This window comes from Leucopleurus acutus (assembly GCF_964270905.1).
Source record: "Leucopleurus acutus genome assembly, chromosome: 11".
Taxonomy (NCBI): Eukaryota; Metazoa; Chordata; class Mammalia; order Artiodactyla; family Delphinidae; genus Leucopleurus; species Leucopleurus acutus.
In genome coordinates this window covers 39,517,186-39,534,962 of record NC_139152.1, presented here as the reverse complement: position 1 = coordinate 39,534,962, position 17,777 = coordinate 39,517,186, and the positions used below count along the sequence as shown (strand labels likewise).

General features: G+C 42.8%; 1 protein-coding gene across 1 annotated transcript; it reads right to left on the bottom strand.

Moving 5' to 3' along the window:
• Positions 1-10,672: 10,672 nt before the first annotated feature.
• Positions 10,673-17,269, bottom strand: TMEM106C (transmembrane protein 106C). Its single transcript, XM_082849801.1, has 8 exons — positions 17,167-17,269; positions 16,478-16,692; positions 15,482-15,545; positions 14,826-14,985; positions 14,596-14,736; positions 14,103-14,152; positions 13,342-13,395; positions 10,673-12,461 (listed from the first exon to the last, which is right to left on the bottom strand). The coding sequence occupies exons 2-8, from the start codon at positions 16,662-16,664 to the stop codon at positions 12,365-12,367; spliced, it is 753 nt and encodes a 250-aa protein (XP_082705927.1). The 5' UTR covers positions 16,665-16,692; positions 17,167-17,269; the 3' UTR covers positions 10,673-12,364.
• Positions 17,270-17,777: the final 508 nt, after the last annotated feature.

The following is a 17,777-nucleotide window of genomic DNA, read 5'->3' as shown; positions in this document are numbered from 1 at the left end:
CGTGGCATGTGGGATCTTCCCGGACCGGGACACGAACCCGTGTCCCCTGCATCGGCAGGCGGACTCCCAATCACTGCGCACCAGGGAAGCCCCCTAGAATGTGTAATTTAAAAAACTCCCTACAAACTAAAGTCCAGGACCATATGGCTTCACAGGTGAATTCTACCAAATATACAAAGAAGAGTTTATACTGATCCTTCTCAAACTCTTCCAAAAGACTGAAGAAAAAGGAACACTCCCAAAGACATTCTATGAAGCCACCATCACCCTGATACCAAAGACAGACAAAGACACTACCAAAAACGAAAATTACAGGCCAATATCTTTGATGAATATAGATGCAAAAATTCTCAGCAAAATATTAGCAAACCAAATCCAACAACACATAAAAACGGTCATACACCATGACCAAGTTAGATTCATCCCAGGGTCACAAGGATCATCACAGGGTCAAAATATACAAATGAATATGATACACCACATCAACAAAAGAAAAGACAAAAACCATATGATGATCTCAAAAGATGCAGAAAAAGCATCCAATAAAATTCAACATCCATTCATGATAAAAACCCTTACGAAAGTGGGTATAGATGGAACATATCTCAACATAATAAAAGTTATTTATGACAAACCCACAGCCAATATAATACTCAATGGTGAAAAGCTGAAAGCCTTCCTGCTAATATCTGGCACAAGACAAGAATGCCTACTCTCACCACTTTCATTCAACATAGTATTGGAAGTCCTAGCCACAGCAATCAGACAAGAAATAAAAGGTACTCAGATTGGCAGGGAAGAGGTAAAACTGCCATTATATGCAGATGGCATGATACTATATATAGAAAACCCTAAAGACTCCACACCAAAACTACTAGAACTGATAAATGAATTCAGCAAGGTATCAGCCTACAAGATTAAGATACAGAAATTGTTTGCATTTCTTTACACTAACAGTGAAATATCAGAAAGGGAATGTAAACAATCTCTCTTAAAATCACATCAAAAAAATTAAAATACTTAGGAATAAACCTCACCAAGGAGGTGGAAGACTTATATGCTGAAAACTATAAAACATTAATAAAGGAAACTGAAGATGATTCAAAGAAATGGAAAGATATCCCATGCTCTTGGACTGGAAAAACTAATATTGTTAAAATGGCCACACTACCCAAAGCAATCTATAGATTTAATGTGATCCCTTATCAAATGACCCATGACATTTTTCACAAAACAAGAACAAATAATCCTAAATTTTATAGGGAACCATAAAAGGTCCAGAATCGCCAAAGCAATCCTGAGGAAAAAGAACAAAGCAGGAGGCTTAACCCTCCCAGATTTAAGACAATACTGCAAAGCTGCAGTAATCAAAACAGTGTGGTATTGGCACAAAAACAGACATATGGATCAATGGAACAGAATAGAGAGCCCAGAGATAAACCACATACCTATGGTCAGTAAATCTTCAACAAAGAATATACAAGGCAAGAATATACAATGGTGAAAAGATAGTCTCTTCAGCAAGTGGTGTTGGGAAAGTTGGACAGCCATATGCAAATCAATGAAGTTAGAACACACCCTCACACCACATACAAAAATAAACTCAAAATGACTTAAAGACTTAAACATAAGACATGACACCATAAAACTTCCGGAAGAGAACACAGGCAAAACATTCTCTGACATAAACTGTACCAATGTTTTTAGATCAGTCTCCCAAGGCACTAGAAATAAAAGCAAAAATAAACAAATGGGACCTAATTAAACCTATAAGCTTTTGCACAGCAAAGGAAACCAGAAACAAAATGAAAAGACAGCCTATGGACTGTGAGAAAATATTTGCAAATGATGTACCTGACAAGGGCTTAATTTCCAAAATATACAAACAGCTCATACAATTAAATAACAACAAAAAAACAAACAACCCAATCGAAAATTAGGCAGAAGACCTAAATATACATTTCTCCAAAAAAGACATACAGATGGCCAGTAGACACATGAAAATATGCTCATCATCACCACTAATTATTAGAGAAATGCAAATCAGAACTACAATGAAGTACCACCTCACACTGGTCAGAATGGCCATCTTTAAAAAGTCTACAAATAATAAACCCGGAGAGGGTGTGGAGAATAAGGAACCCTCTTACACTGTTGGTGGGAATGTAAATTGGTGCAGCCACTATGGAGAACAGTATGGAGGTTTCTCAAAAAACTAGAAATAGAGTTGCCATATGATCCAGCAATCCCACTCCTGGGCATACACCCAGACAAAACCATAATTCCAAAAGATACACGCACCCCTATGTTCAAAGCAGCACTATTTACAATAGCCAAGGTGTGGAAACAACCTAAATGTCCATCAACAGATGAATGGATAAAGAAGATGTGATATGTGTGTGTGTGTGTGTGTGTGTATATCTCACATGGAATACATGGGAATATTACTCACCCATAAAAAAGAAAAAATAATGCTATTTGCAGCAACATGGATGGACCTAGAGTTGAAGTAAGTCAGACAAAGAAAAATACCATATGATATCATTTATATGTGGAGTCTAAAATATGATGCAAATGAACATATCTACAAAACAGAAAAAAAGACTCACAGAAATAGAGAACGGACTTGTGGTTGCCACGGGGGAGGGGAGGTGGGGGAGGGAAGGATCAGGAGTTTGGGGTTAGCAGATGCAAACTGTTATATACAGGATGGATAAACAACAAGGTCCTACTGTATAGCACAGGGAACTATATTCAACATCCTGTAATAAACCATAATGGAAAAGAATATGAAAAAGAATATATATTGGGTGGGCTAAAAAGTGCCTTTGGTGTTTTAAGTAAAAATAAAAGACACATTTTTCATTTCCACCAAGAACTTTATTGAACAACGTATTCACCCTTTTGTTCTACTATCTTCTGCCATTTTTCAGGTAATTCCATCTTCCCAAAACTTTTTATCTTTTTAAGCAAAGAACTGTTCCAGGTGCCTTTTACAGTCTTCCAGGGAATTGAAATTTTTTCCATTAAGAGAATTTTATAAAGACTGAAATAAATGGAAATCTGAAGGTGCAATGTCTAGTAAATATGGCGGATGAATCAGAACTTCCCAGCCAAGCTGTAACAGTTTTTGCCTGGTCATCAAAGAAACATGCAGTCTTGAATTATCCTGATGGAAGATTATGCATTTTCTGTTGACTAATTCTGGATGCTTTTAGTCGAATGCCATTTTCAGTTGGTCCGGTTGGGAGCAGTACTTGCTGGAATTAATTGTTTGGTTTTCTGGAAGGAGCTCATAATAGAGGACTCCCTTCCAATCCCACCATATACACAACATCACCTTCTTTGGATGAAGACCGGCCTTTGGTGTGGTTGGTGGTGGTTCATTTCGCTTGCCCCATGATCTCTTCTGTTCCACACTGCTGTACCGTATCCACTCTTCATCGCCTACCACAATTTGTTTTAAAAATGGAACATTTTCATTAGGTTTCAATAGAGAATCACATGCAGAAGTATGGTCAACAAGGTTTTTTTTCTTTTGCTTAACTTATGTGGAACCCAAACATCAAAGCGATTGGCATAACCAAGCTGGTGCAAATGATTTTCAACGCTTGATTTGGATATTTTGAGTATGTCAGCTATCTCCCGTATGGTATAAAGTTGATTGTTCTCAATTATTGTTTCGATTTGATCCGTATCAACTTCAACTGATCTACCCAACCGTGGAGCACCATCCAGCGAGAAGAAACTTCACAAACCACTTCAGACGTGTTCAATCAGTCACAGCACCTTCTCCATACACTGCACAAATCTTTTTTTGGGGTTTTAGTTGCGTTTTTACCTTTCTTGAAATAATAAAGCATAATATGCCTAAAATGTTGGGGTTTCCCCCCCATCTTCAGTGTTAAGATGGCTACACAAAAATTCACCAATTTTGATGTCTTTTTTTAAATGCATGCTGACATGACAGCTGTCACATACAATCTAACAAAATTGTTTCAGATGAAGTTAAAGACAACTAAGTGCCACTAGAGCCATCTTACAGAAAAAACCAAATGAACCTTTTGGCCCACGCAATATATGTATAACTGAATCACTCTGCTGCACAGCAGGAATTAATACAAATTGTAAATCAACTATACTTTAATAAAATTTAAAAAAGAAACACACTCCTTCCAAATCTCAATCCAGTACAAATACAATGGTGATAGCAATAACACCAGAGCCAACCACTTCCCCTTTCTATTTTGGTGTTGCCGAGAGCAAATTCTATGTATTTGTCCAAGAATTAACAGAGAGCATGATACAGCTACGCAGAGCATCCCGAAGTGCAGTATGGGATGCTGAGAATATAAACAGGTATGAGAGTTCGTAGCATTATTAGATAAGACTTCCTGCTGTATGTTTACAAAAGTTAACTGCTCTCATTTGAATACCATAGCTGCATTTAAAGATAACATTGACTGCCTCTTGTGAGAACACCAGAATCCCAACTAACTGCTGAACAATCATCAACAGGAAGACACTGGAACTCACCAAAAAACATACCCCATATCCAAAGACAAAGGAGAAGTCTCAGTGAAATGGCAGGAGGGATGCAATCATGATAAAACCAAATCCCATAACTGCTGGGTGGGCGACTCACAAACTGGAGAACAATTATACCACAGAAGTCCACCCAATGGAGTGAAGGTTCTGAGCCCCATGTCAGCCTTCCCAACCTGGGGGTCCGGCAACAGGAGGAGGAATCCCCAGAGACTCAGACCTTGAAGGCCAGCAGGATTTGACTGCAGGACTTCGACAGGACTGGGGGAGAGACTCCACTCCTGGAGGGCACACACAAAGTAGTGTGCACACCAGGACCCAGGGGGGAAGGAGCAGTGACCCCAGAGGAGACTGAACTAGACCTACCTGCTAGTGTTGGAGGGTCTCCTGCCGAGGCGGGGGATGGCTGTAGCTCACCACGGAGACAAGGACACTGGCAGAAGTTCTGGGAAGTACTCACTGGTGTGAGCCCTCCTGGAGTCCACCATTAGCTCCACCGAAGAGCCTGTAGGCTCCAGTGCTGGGTCGCCTCAGGCCAAACAACCAACAGGGAGGGAACTCAGCCCCACACATCAGCAGACAAGTGGATTAAAGTTTTACTGAGCTCTGCCCACCAGAGCGACACCCAGCTCTACACACCACCAGTCGCTCCCATCAGGAACCTTGCACAAACCTCTTAGATAGCATCATCCAGCAGACGGCAGACAGCAGAAGCAAGAAGAACTACAAACCTGCAGCCTGCAGAACAAAAACCACAATCACAGAAAGATAGCAAAACGAAAAGGCAGAGGACTATATCCCAGATGAAGGAACAAGATAAAACCCCAGAAAAACGACTAAATGAAGTGGAGATAGGTAACCTTCCAGAAAAAGAATTCAGAATAATGATAGTGAAGATGATCCAGGACCTCGGAAAAAGAATGGAGGCAAAGATAGAGAAGATGCAAGAAATGTTTAACAAAGACCTAGAAGAATTAAAGAACAAACAAACAGAGATGAACAATACAATAACTGAAATGAAAACTACACTAGAAGAAATCAATAGCAGAATCATTGAGGCAGAAGAACGGATAAGGGACCTGGAAGACAGAATGGTGGAAATCACTGTCACAGAACAGAATAAAGAAAAAAGAATGAAAAGAAATGAAGACAGCCTAAGAGATCTCGGGGACAACATTAAACACACTAACATTCACATTATAGGGGTCCCAGAAGGAGAGAGAGAAAGGACGGACCTGAGAAAATATTTGAAGAGATTATAGTTGAAAATTTCCCTAACATGGGAAAGGAAATAGCCACCCAAGTCCAGGAAGCACAGAGTCCCATACAGGATAAACCCAAGGAGAAACTTGCCAAGACACATAGTAATCAAATGGACAAAAATTAAAGACAAAGAAAAATTATTAAAAGCAACAAGGGAAAAACGACAAATAACATACAAGGGAACTCCCATAAGGTTAAAAGCTGATTTCTCAGCAGAAACTCTGCAAGGCAGAAGGGAGTGGCACAATATATTTAAAGTGATGAAAGGGAAGAACCTACAACCAAGAATACTCTACCCAGCAAGGATCACATTCAGATTCGATGGAGAAATCAAAAGCTTTACAGACAAGCAAAAGCTAAGAGACAACATCACCAAACCAGCTCTACGACAAATGCTAAAGGAAATTCTCTAAGTGGGAAACACAAGAGAAGCAAAACACCTATAAAAACAAACCCAAAACAATTAAGAAAATGGTAATAGGAACATACATATCAATAAGTACTTTAAATGTGAATGGATTAAACACTCTAACCAAAAGACACAGACTCACTGAATGGATACAAAAACAAGACCCATATATATGCTGTCTACAGGAGACCCACTTCAGACCTAGGGACACATTCAGACTGAAAGTGAGGGGATGGAAAGAAATATTCCATGCAAATGGAAATCAAAAGAAAGCTGGAATAGCTATACTCATATCAGATAAAGTAGACTTTAAAATAAAGAATGTTACAAGAGATAAGGAAGGACACTATATAATGATCAAGGGATCAATCCAAGAAGATATAACAATTATAAATATATATGCACCCAACATAGAAGCACCTCAATATGTAAGGCAAATGCTAACAGCTATAAAAGAGGAAATCAACAGTAACACGATAATAGTGGGGGACTTTAACACCTCACTTATACCAATGGACAGATCATCTGGACAGAAAATTAATAAGGAAACATAAGCTTTAAACAACACAATAGACCAGATAGATTTAATTGATATTTATAGGACATTCCATCCAAAAAAGCAGATTACACTTTCTTCTCAAGTGCGCACGGAACGTTCTCCAGGATAGATCACACCTTGGGTCACAAATCAAGTCTTGGTAAATTTAAGAAAATTGAAATCATATCAAGCGTCTTTTCCGACCACAATGCTTTAAGATTAGAAATCAATTACAATCAATTTGTAAAAAACACAAACACACGAAGGCTACACAATACGTTACTAAATAACCAAGAGATCACTGAAGAAATCAAAGAGGAAATCAAAAGATACCTAGAGACAAATGACAATGAAAACACAATGATCCAAAACCTATGGGATGCAGCAAAAGCAGTTCTAAGAGGGAAATTTATAGCAACACAATCCTACCTCAAGAAACAAGAAAAATCTCAAATAAACAATCTAACCTTACACCTAAACGAATTAGAGAAAGAACAAAAAACAAAACCCAAAGTTAGCAGAAGGAAAGAAATCATAAAGATCAGAGGAGAAATAAATGAAACAGAAACATAGAAAACATTAGCAAAGATCAATAAAACTAAAAGCTGGTTCTTTGAGTAGACTGGGATCGACATATCTACACTAATATGTATAAAATAGATAACTAATAAGAACCTGATGTATAGGACTTCCCTGATGGCGCAGTGGTTAAGAATCCACCTGCCAATGCAGGGGACACAGGTTCGAGCCCTGGTCCGGGAAGATCCCACATGCCACGGAGCAACTAAGCCCGTGCACCACAACTACTGAGCCTGTGTGCCACAACTACTGAAGCCCACGTGCCTAGAGCCCATGTTCCGCAACAAGAGAAGCCACCGCAGTGAGAAGCCCGCACACCGCAATGAAGAGCAGCCCCCATTCACTGCAACTAGAGAAAGCCCATGTGCAACAACAAAGACCCAACGCAGACAAAAATACATAAATAAATTTATTAAAAAAGAACCTGCTGTATAAAAAATAAAATTCAAAAAAATAAGTAAGTAAAATTAAATTTAAAAATTGAGAAACCATTAGCTAGACTCATCAAGAAAAAGAGGGAGAGGACTCAAATCAGTAAAATTAGAAATGAAAAAGGGGAAGTTACAACGGACACTGCAGAAACACAAAGAATCATAAGGGAACTACTACAAGCAACTCTATGCCAATAAAATGGACAACCTAGAAGAAATGGACAAATCCTTCGAAAGGTATAACCTTCCAAGACTGAACCAGGAAGAAATAGAAAATATGAACATACCAATCACAAGTAATGAAATTGAAAGTGTGATAAAAAATCTCCCAACAAACAAAAGTCCAGGACCAGATGGCTTCATAGGTGAATTCTATCAAACATTTAGAGAAGAGCTAATACCCATCCTTCTCAAACTCTTCCAAAAAATTGCAGAGGAAGGAACACTCCCAAACTCCTTCTATGGCGGCACCATCACCCTGACCAAAACCAGACAAAGATACTACAAAAAAAAAGAAAATTACAGACCACTATCACTGATGAATATGGATGCAAAAATCCTCAACAAAATACTAGCAAACAGAATCCAACAACACTTTAACAGTATCATACACCACGATCAAGTGGGATTTATCCCAGGGATGCAACGATTCTTCAATATACACAAATCAATGTGATACACCACATTAACAAATCGAAGAATAAAAACCATATGATCATCTCAATAGATGCAGAAAAAGCTTTTGACTAAATTCAACACCATTTATGATAAGAACTCTCCAGAAAGTGGGCATAGAGGGAACCTACCTCAACATAATAAAGGCCATATATGACAAACCACAGCAAACATCATTCTCAATGGTGAAAAACTGAAAGCATTTCTTCTAAGATCAGGAACAAGACAAGGATGTCCACTCTTGCCACTATTATTCAACGTAGTTTTCAAAGTCCTAGCCCTAGCCACAGCAATCAGAGAAGAAAAAGAAATAAAAGGAATACAAATTGGAAAAGAAGTAAAACTGCCACTGTTTGCAGATGACATGATAGTATACATAGAGAATCCTAAAGATGCCACCAGAAAACTACTAGAGCTAATCAATGAATTGGTTAAAGTTGCAGGATACAAAATGCACAGAAATCTCTTGCATTCCTACATACTAATGATGAAAAATCTGAGAGAGAAATTAAGGAAACACTCCCATTTACCACTGCAACAAAAAGAATAAAATATCTAGGAATAAACCTACCTAGGGAGACAAAAGACCTGTATACAGAAAACTATAAGACACTGATGAAAGAAGTGAAAGATGATACAAATAGATGGAGAGATATACCATGTTCTTGGATTGGAAGAATCAATACTGTGAAAATGACTATACTACCCAACGCAATCTACAGATTCAATGCAATCCCTATCAAATTACCAATGGCATTTTTTTTTACAGAACTAGAACAAAAAAATCTTAAAATATGTCTGGAGACACAAAAGACCCCGAATAGCCAAAGCAATCTTGAGGAAAAAAAACGGAGCTGGAGGAATCAGACTCCCTGACCTCAGACTATACTACAAAGCTACAGTAATCAAGACAGTATGGTATGGGCACAAAAACTGAAATATAGATCAATGGAACAGAATAGAAAGCCCAGAGATAAACCCACACACCTATGGTCAACTAAGGTATGACAAAGGAGGCAAGGATATACAATGGAGAAAAGACAGCCTCTTCAATAAGTGGTACTGGAAAAACTGGACAGCTACATGTAAAAGAATGAAATTAGAATACCCCCTAACAGCATACACAAAAATAAACTCAAAATGGATTAAAGACCTAAATGTAAGACCAGACACTATAAAACTCTTAGAGGAAAACATAGGAAGAACACTCTTTGACATAAATCACAGCAAGATCTTTTTTGACGCACCTCCTAGAGTAATGGAAATAAAAACAAAAATAAACAAATGGGACCTAATGAAACTTAAAAGCTTTTGCACAGCAAAGGAAACTATAAACAAAAAGACAACCCTCAGAATGGGAGAAAATATTTTCAAACAAATCAACAGACAAAGGATTAATCTCCAAAATATATAAACAGCTCATGCAGCTCAATATCAAAAAAACAACCCAATCAAATAATGGGCAGAAGACCTAAATAGACGTTTCTCCAAAGAAAAGGCACATGAAAAGCTGCTCAACATCACTAATTATTAGAGAAACGCACATCAAAACTACAACGAGGTGTCACCTCACACCGGTTAGAATGGGCATCATCAGAAAATCTACAAACAATAAATGCTGGAGAGGATGTGGAGAAAAGGGAACCCTCTTGCACTGTTGGTGGGAAGGTAAATTGATACAGCCACTATGGAGAACAGTATGGAGGTTCCTTAGAAAACTAAAAATATAACTACCATACAACTCAGCAATCCCACTACTGGGCATATACCCAGAGAAAACCATAATTCAAAAGGACACATGCCACATGCACCCTAAGTTCACTGCAGCACTATTTAGAATAGTCAAGTCATGGAAGCAACCTAAATTACCATCGGCAGATGAATGGATAAAGATGTGGTACATATATACAATGGAATATTGATCAGCCATAAAAAGGAGCGAAATTGGGTCATTTGAAGAGATGTGGATGGACCTAGAGACTGTCATAGAGACTGAAGTAAGTCAGAAAGAGAAAAACAAAATACCATATACTAACGCATACATGTGGAATCTAGAAAAATGGTACAGATGAACCAGTTTGCAAGGCAGAAACAGAAACACAGATGTAGAGAACAAATGTATGGATACCAGGGGGGAAAAGCAGGGGGGTGGGGTGGGGGGACGAACTGGGAGATTGGGATTGACATATATACTAATATGTATAAAACAGATAATAAGAACCTGCTGTATAGCACAGGGAACTCCACTTCGCTGTACAGCAGAAACTAATACAACACTGTAAAACAACTATACTCCAATTAAAAAAAAAATGAGTAAACAACTTGAAAGTTCTAAAATAAAAAAATAAAGAGAACATTGAGAAGCAAGAAATGCTACTGAGGCACATGGTCACAAAAAATTATTCAAAACTGAAGTACCAATAGGAGTAACCTCGTCAAAATCACATGAAAAATACGCTAGAGGATGTTTGGAAAATCGGAAAATAAAAAAATGTAGCAATGTGCACATCTTCATGTGTTCAGGGCATGTCCTCAAAAATAGTGCACATCTGCTTCCATACAAGTCGTGTTCCATCATTTACACACAGAACAGTCATCACCATCGTGTACTACAGGCCGTTAAAGGATCCAGGTTAACAGGGAAACTCGGCTTTCAACCCTCAGCTCTTGGGTTACTCAAGCATGGTCACCATGAAATTTAGCCTTAGCCTGAAGATTCAGAGTGCAAAGATCATTGATATTGAAAATCAAGCTATGTGAATGAGGACAAAAAAGAAAATAGACCCTGTGCCACCACCTGTTGCTATTAGGGTTTCCCAAGGCACGAGTGCTGGAGAAGGAGCCCACCTCAGCGGAGTTCTGAAACTGACTACTCAAGCTTCCCCTAGATGCCCTGCCATCGTGGGGCTGGAGCCTGCGCTTTGGGTGGTGGAGAGGGTGGAGACAGTTCAAGAAACTTTCAACTTCAAACCAGGTCCTCTTAATTCGCAAGTTATTCCTCCTCAGGGAAGCAGCTTCTCAATCCTCAGGCATCACTGCTCTACCTCGTCCAACCTCCAGGGGGCATTAAGTGCTCTGTTCTACAACAGCGACAGGCCAACCTGTCACCATCAGAGGTAGACGGACTGTGATAGGAGCTCATGGGGACAGTACAAGCAGGGCTTCTTCTGTTCCCTTCCCATCGTGTGCTGATTAACACTTCACAAGCAACTATTCTACGGTCCCCCAGAGGTGCCTACTGAGACACCCAGACAATCAGAGGAGACACAGATGAATCAAAAGCAGGGTTTACTTTTCTACCAAATTCTCCAATCCATGTTCCAGCCAATGGATGAAGGGTAAATCAGACCCCACAGACTCTTGGTAAAAACAGTTTTAACTTTCTACAGGAAAAAAAAAGTTATTTTTTTTTCTTTAATAAAGTTCCTAGGCATTTGGAAGCAGATGAATAAATTTCACATATTGAATGGTCTGTGCTTTCTTCTTTAATGTATCCAAATGCTCCCTCCCTGCTGCCTCTTCTGTGGTGAGGCCCCGAAAATAGTTCTGCAACCGCACCGACCGTCTTATTTCCGGATCACTCTATCGTCTGATACCCTAGAACCATGGCATGATTTTAACTGATAATGGCCCAAGAACAGTTGAAAAGATCTCAGTTAAACTCTTCAAACCTTCTTTGAGTGCCTACTATTTGCTGTGCATAGGCTAGGCACTAGGCAGTGATCCTGCTGGTTCTGAGAAAAGTAAATGGCGCTACAGAGAGGAGTTTTCCTCCCTAGTGGCAGGAGGAACGTCTGCTGGGGACTGAGAGAACCAATTTCTCCTCTGGTTCTACCCCCTGGGGTAGGTACAGGGCTCAGGCCCCGGAAACAGATGCTGTGTCTCTTCTGACAGGTGCTGCCATGGAAGGACCACGAGCAGTTTCTAAACAGCTGTGGAATTTGCTCCACAATCCACATAGTGATGTGTCTCCAGGGAGCTCTGGGTCATGTGGCCAATGTAGGAAATCTTCACTGAAGTTCTAGGGAAAGGAAAACCAACGAGAATTAATTGTTTCTGAGACGAAATAAGTAAGAAACATCGCCCGAGTAATTTCTTGCAAGCTCAGGCAGTAACATCCACAGGTCCTAGATACGTATCTTCATGGTTACACAACCAGGAGGTCAGAGGATCTTTCCACATCCCCAGAGACACTGTGCCCTGAGCTGACCCTCTAAATATGTGGTTCTGAACCGGGGACGATTTTAACCCACAGGGGACTTCTGGCAACGTCTGAACATTTGGGGTTGTTACAACTGAGTGGGGGAGGAGGTGGTGTTACTGGCATCTAGTGGGTAGAGGCCAGGCTGTAAAACGTCCTACAAGGCACAGAACAGCCCCTCGCAACAAACAACTGTCTGGCCCAAAATGTCAATAGTGCCAAGGCTAAGAAACCCTGCTCTAACCCTGCTATTTCAAATGTCTGCAGCAGAACCTTGTCACTTGCAAATTTAACAGTCACGGTTCGAGAGATTACGCTACCGGTCCATGACAGTGTGGTAATTTGTGTGGCTACAGAGTAAGTCTGGCCAGATGCCCAGGGCTTACGCCTTGAGAAAGCTTTTCTTTTCTTTACTAGTTCCATCAGGATTCTAAAGGGATCACACAACTCGACCCCATTTCATGGAGAAAATTCTACAACTAACCGTTCACTGTGACCCTGGTGATTTGTGACAGGGATTTGGACACTGTATCTAAACGACAGCAAGGCTCTGCCGTGTCTGTGCCTGTAAGGTACTGGGCATCCCCCCTTTGGTCTGTGGGTCCCACGGGCTCTCCTGAGCAAAGGTGGCCAGCTCACGTGGCCTGACGGTCCAGGCTCAAACACAAAGGCCCTGGACACAGGGAAATGAGCAACGTACCGCATGAAGACCACTGTGCTGTGCACCAGGATATCGGGTAACCTGCAGAAGAAGCTGCAAAACAGCAAACAGAGAAATGGTTGTTTTTGGTTTTGTTTTTTTAAAAAAAGGCGAATCAGCAGGAGTGCTGAGTTACACTGTCAAACTAAGGAGCAGTCAGCCCCGTTTGGGCACCTCCCCTGCCCCACACCCGCCCTTCTGGTTTAAGTGCTGTCCTGGCTCACTAGTTCCGAGTCCCCACAAGTGTCCTTCCATCCTCCCACAACACCATCTTTTTGTTTGTTCATACCCATCACAAAATGCTGCAGCTTGGAAATGTTTCTAGTGGCCTAATGTTCTCTTTAAGAAATTTGAGCACTTCAGTCACATATCAAATACCACATCCTGGGCTTCACCGGTGGCACAGTGGTTGAGAGTCTGCCTGCCGATGCAGGGGACACGGGTTCGTGCCCCGGTCCGGGAAGATTCCACATGCCGCGGAGCGGCTCGGCCCGTGAGCCATGGCCGCTGAGCCTGCGCGTCCGGAGCTTGTGCTCCGCAACGGGAGAGGCCACAACAGTGAGAGGCCCGCGTACCGCAAAAAAAAAAAAAAAAAAAAAAAAAATACCACATCCTCCAAATAAACTTCAAGATGCCCAAAACTAGGGAACCCACAGGCCCAAGGCTGGAACTTAAGGCAGGACCGGCCCCCAACAATTGAGCTCAACTCTGAATCCCTTTCATCCAGTAAAAAGCACACATGTAGAGAACACTGTCCTTACTACACATAGGAAAATGGTCCTCCCATCTCAGCCTTCACGGTAAAATTCACCTGAAAATAAGACACCAGAGTCAGTCTGTGGCTAAGGAGGCTTGACAAAGAACAGTACTACAATCTGCAACACAAGGACCTGAGAGCATTCTTCTATCACATACAAAGTATTTCCCCAAGACTGTCCCTGATCCAGACGATGAGCCTCTAACAGATCTTCCAACCTCTTCCCTGTTGAGAGGCCAAAGGACCACACGGCCTCTCCTCGATTGCTGGCAAATTGCTTTCTCCGACAAATTCTTTTGTTCCTGTAACACTTAAATGCTCGCTGATTTTCTTCCCTAATTTTTCATAATTACAGAGCTCATCAATGTCTTCCTCATCAACCAGTTGCTACAAGTGGAAATGAGGAGAGGAAGAGGAAAGTAATGAGGTGATAGCATTCCACAGTGCCTACTCTTTTCTCAGGCCCACGGGGCCAGGATCCTAAAAGGATGGCATACCAGATGCTCGCTCCGAGGTGGAATGAGGGAGATGTTAGTTGTCACATATGACCCAACCACGGTGTTCATGTACTGAACCTGGCTGGACAGGCTGGTCACCGCCACAGAGTAGAAGTTGGAGTTCCTGATTTTCAGGGTGGCCTGCATCAGAGCAAGAGAGGAAACACGTGTAAGTGTCCTGGCTACAAGACTCACAGGTGCACACCCAGGAAGGGAGGCCCTAATCTTACCGTGATGGCGAGGATTACAAGGGAGTCCTGCTCATTAAACGTGACTTTCACCACTTTGATGCCGTCATCATCCACGAGGACCGAATGTGGAAACAGGAAGAAAACCACCAAACCAGATGCCAGGAGACAGAGCAGAACAGACAGGAGGACATACTGCTTACTGCAAACGACAAAGCACATGACAACCCAGGCAGTCAGATATCCAGGTCCAATCAGTCAAGATTAAATGCAAAAGCAGGAATGAGGCGGGGAGGGACAAGAAAGTGAAAAGAGCAAGGAATCACAAACCAGGAAAGAGTACGTGGAGCGGGTTCACAAACCCATCTGAATGCTGTCTGCCGTCTGGGAAGAGAAGCTGAAGAGAGGAACTGTGTGGACAGAAACATCTCTTCACCTGCCAGGACGCCCTCTTCTCCAATTCCTACTGATTCCAGTTCCTTCATTTGGCCCTCTGTTCTCAAAACGTTTCTAGCTTCAAGTTCCCTTCCCCAGACTGTGATGGGGGCAGAGACATCTTACTTGAGCAAACAGTATCAAAGCAAGTGGGGAATTTACAGGAACAGATAACGTTTTCAAGAAGTTAACTGGCATTCATACACAGAAAAAGGGACTAGGGACCACCGTAGGCATTAAGAGGAGAGACGCAGGTGACTCACGTTCTCTGAGGACGCAATCTCTGATCACTGTGTGGGATCAAAGCCACCAACTCATTTACTTGCTCTAGAAAAGAAACAAACAACAATTTCGGTACAATAAACCCCACGTGTTGTAGTACTTTCTATCACACACACAGTAGCCTGTCACAAATATATTGTCTGGAATTAGACGTTTCTAAGATACCAGTTTTATATTTGGGGTCTAATGAACAAGAAACAATATGTAGACAGTGCTACAAATTACAAAATATCTATCAGTGCTCCCACGGCAGTGACGTGGAAGTTGAGAAATCTAGGATCTCGTTCTGGCTTTACTGCATGGCCTTGAGCTGCTGCATGGCTTTCAGCTATGGCATAGCCTTGGGGAAGTCATTAGCTCTCTAGGCCACTGTGTCCTCATCTGTAATATGAAGGCTTTGGAGTAAATGGTTTCTAAGGTTCTTACCAGCTCTAAACCTCTGTGACCCTCCATCTACACTGCTAAGACTTCTTGAGAGCCAACTTAGTGATAGATGATTCTGTACCCAATCCAGGCTCCACGCCTGTGCACGTTTTTCTCCCTCCACTTGACTTATTTTTCAGATCTTAGGTCGTTAATGATTCACTACCTGCTTCCTTGAACAGAAGCTTCCAAGATGGTGTCTGCTCCTCCCCCACAAAGCCACGCCAGGCCTTATGAGCGACAGCAATAAAGAAATGTGCCCGTCAACAAATCCCACAGTCTAGAGCAAGCCAAACGTTCCAAACCAAGGAAACAACGAACAAAAGAGTGGAAGTGAAGAAAAGCAAGGCTTTCGAATACTGGGAAACCTAGAGAAGCTGTGGAACCTGCGCAAGTTTATCAAGTCAGCTCAGCTGGCTCCACAGGACATGGCCTATGACCGTGGTACTGCCGCCCAGGAGAAAAGTTCTGGCTGGGAGACCGGAGAAGCCCTCTGGGTATCCTGGAATTCTCCTTGGGGAATCATCCTTCCCATGATCACCAAAGACTCTCACCTGTTGGAATGTAGCCTGTCCCCTGGCACGTGAGACAGGTGATGCTATCTCGCCCTGTGAACTCCACATATGGGAACTGAGCAATGGCTTCTTCCTGCTCCCGTTCAGCCAGCAAATCCTCCCTGTCATCTGCCTTCTTCCGCTTGCAAGAAGGGGGGTGAGCATAAGCGGACTGCTGGGACCCCATGGCCAGGATGTGCCACTTGTGTCATGTCCTAGGATGCAAAGAGGCAAGTGAGTGCGTGTTGGTGGCCGTGCGTCTTTCTGTGAGAAAAGTGAGAACACAGAAATGACCGAATTGCCGTCCTGAATGTGATCCCAAACACCTGCACAATTTCTAGCAGGCTCCTCGTTTTGTAGCAGTGCTCCCTAACCTCCCTCCGACTCCTGACACACACAGCCGGAGAAACGGGGCGCCAGCTCCTCACAGCCCCACGGCTCGGGTCACCCCAGCTCCCACGTGGTCCAGCTTCACCCCTTCCTGTCCGCTATTTGCAAACTCTGTGCCCTCCTCGAGAAAACCTCCCCAGCAATCAACAGGCACCAAATTAATAACAGGCCTCAAAGATTCCCCACCCCCCTCCACTCCCAAACCCAGGAGGCGGGCTCAGGTCACGCCCCTTGGCAAAAAGCGCGCTCCGAGCCCACCGGAGTCGCCCAGGAGGGAGCAAATGCCGAAGGCTCCAGACCTGCAGGGCACGAGCTCCCGGCAGCTCCTTCACGGGCCGGACCGCCAGCCACCTGCCCGCTTCAGCAGGTTTACCTTCCTCTTGGGTCTTCGGAACTGCCCGCACTCGATGCGCACGCGCAGAATGGCAAGCTGGCCCGGGGACGCCGGCGTGAGCGCGCGCGTGCGCTCTTCGCGGCCCTGCTGACGGCGCCGGGAGAGGGCGGCAGAGAGCTGGGGGGTGGGGTTCGGGTTGGAGCAGCGCTGCTCGGGGCTTGAGGCTGGTGCAGTGGAGATGATTGAGTCCCCCAGAAATGCTGGGAAAGGCTCAAGTTTCCAGAGGAAGAGGAAGGCGGAAAGAGCCGGCAGCCAAAGCCATTCTCAGCTATTCTCTGAGCATAGGGGTTGTGTGGAGACGCCGAGGGTAAAAAGTGCATCAGACACAGAACCTGCCCTCATCCTGCTTTAGGGCGTCCCCTTCCCCAGCCCTAGACACACACACACACACACACACACAAGGCATGCACATAAGGGGTTAGAGGACACTTTTTAAAGGGCGGGTTTCTTTGTAGGGACTGCCTGGTTGCGCTTCGCCTGCAGCAGAAGGAAGCAAGCGAGGGCAGACTTTAAGCA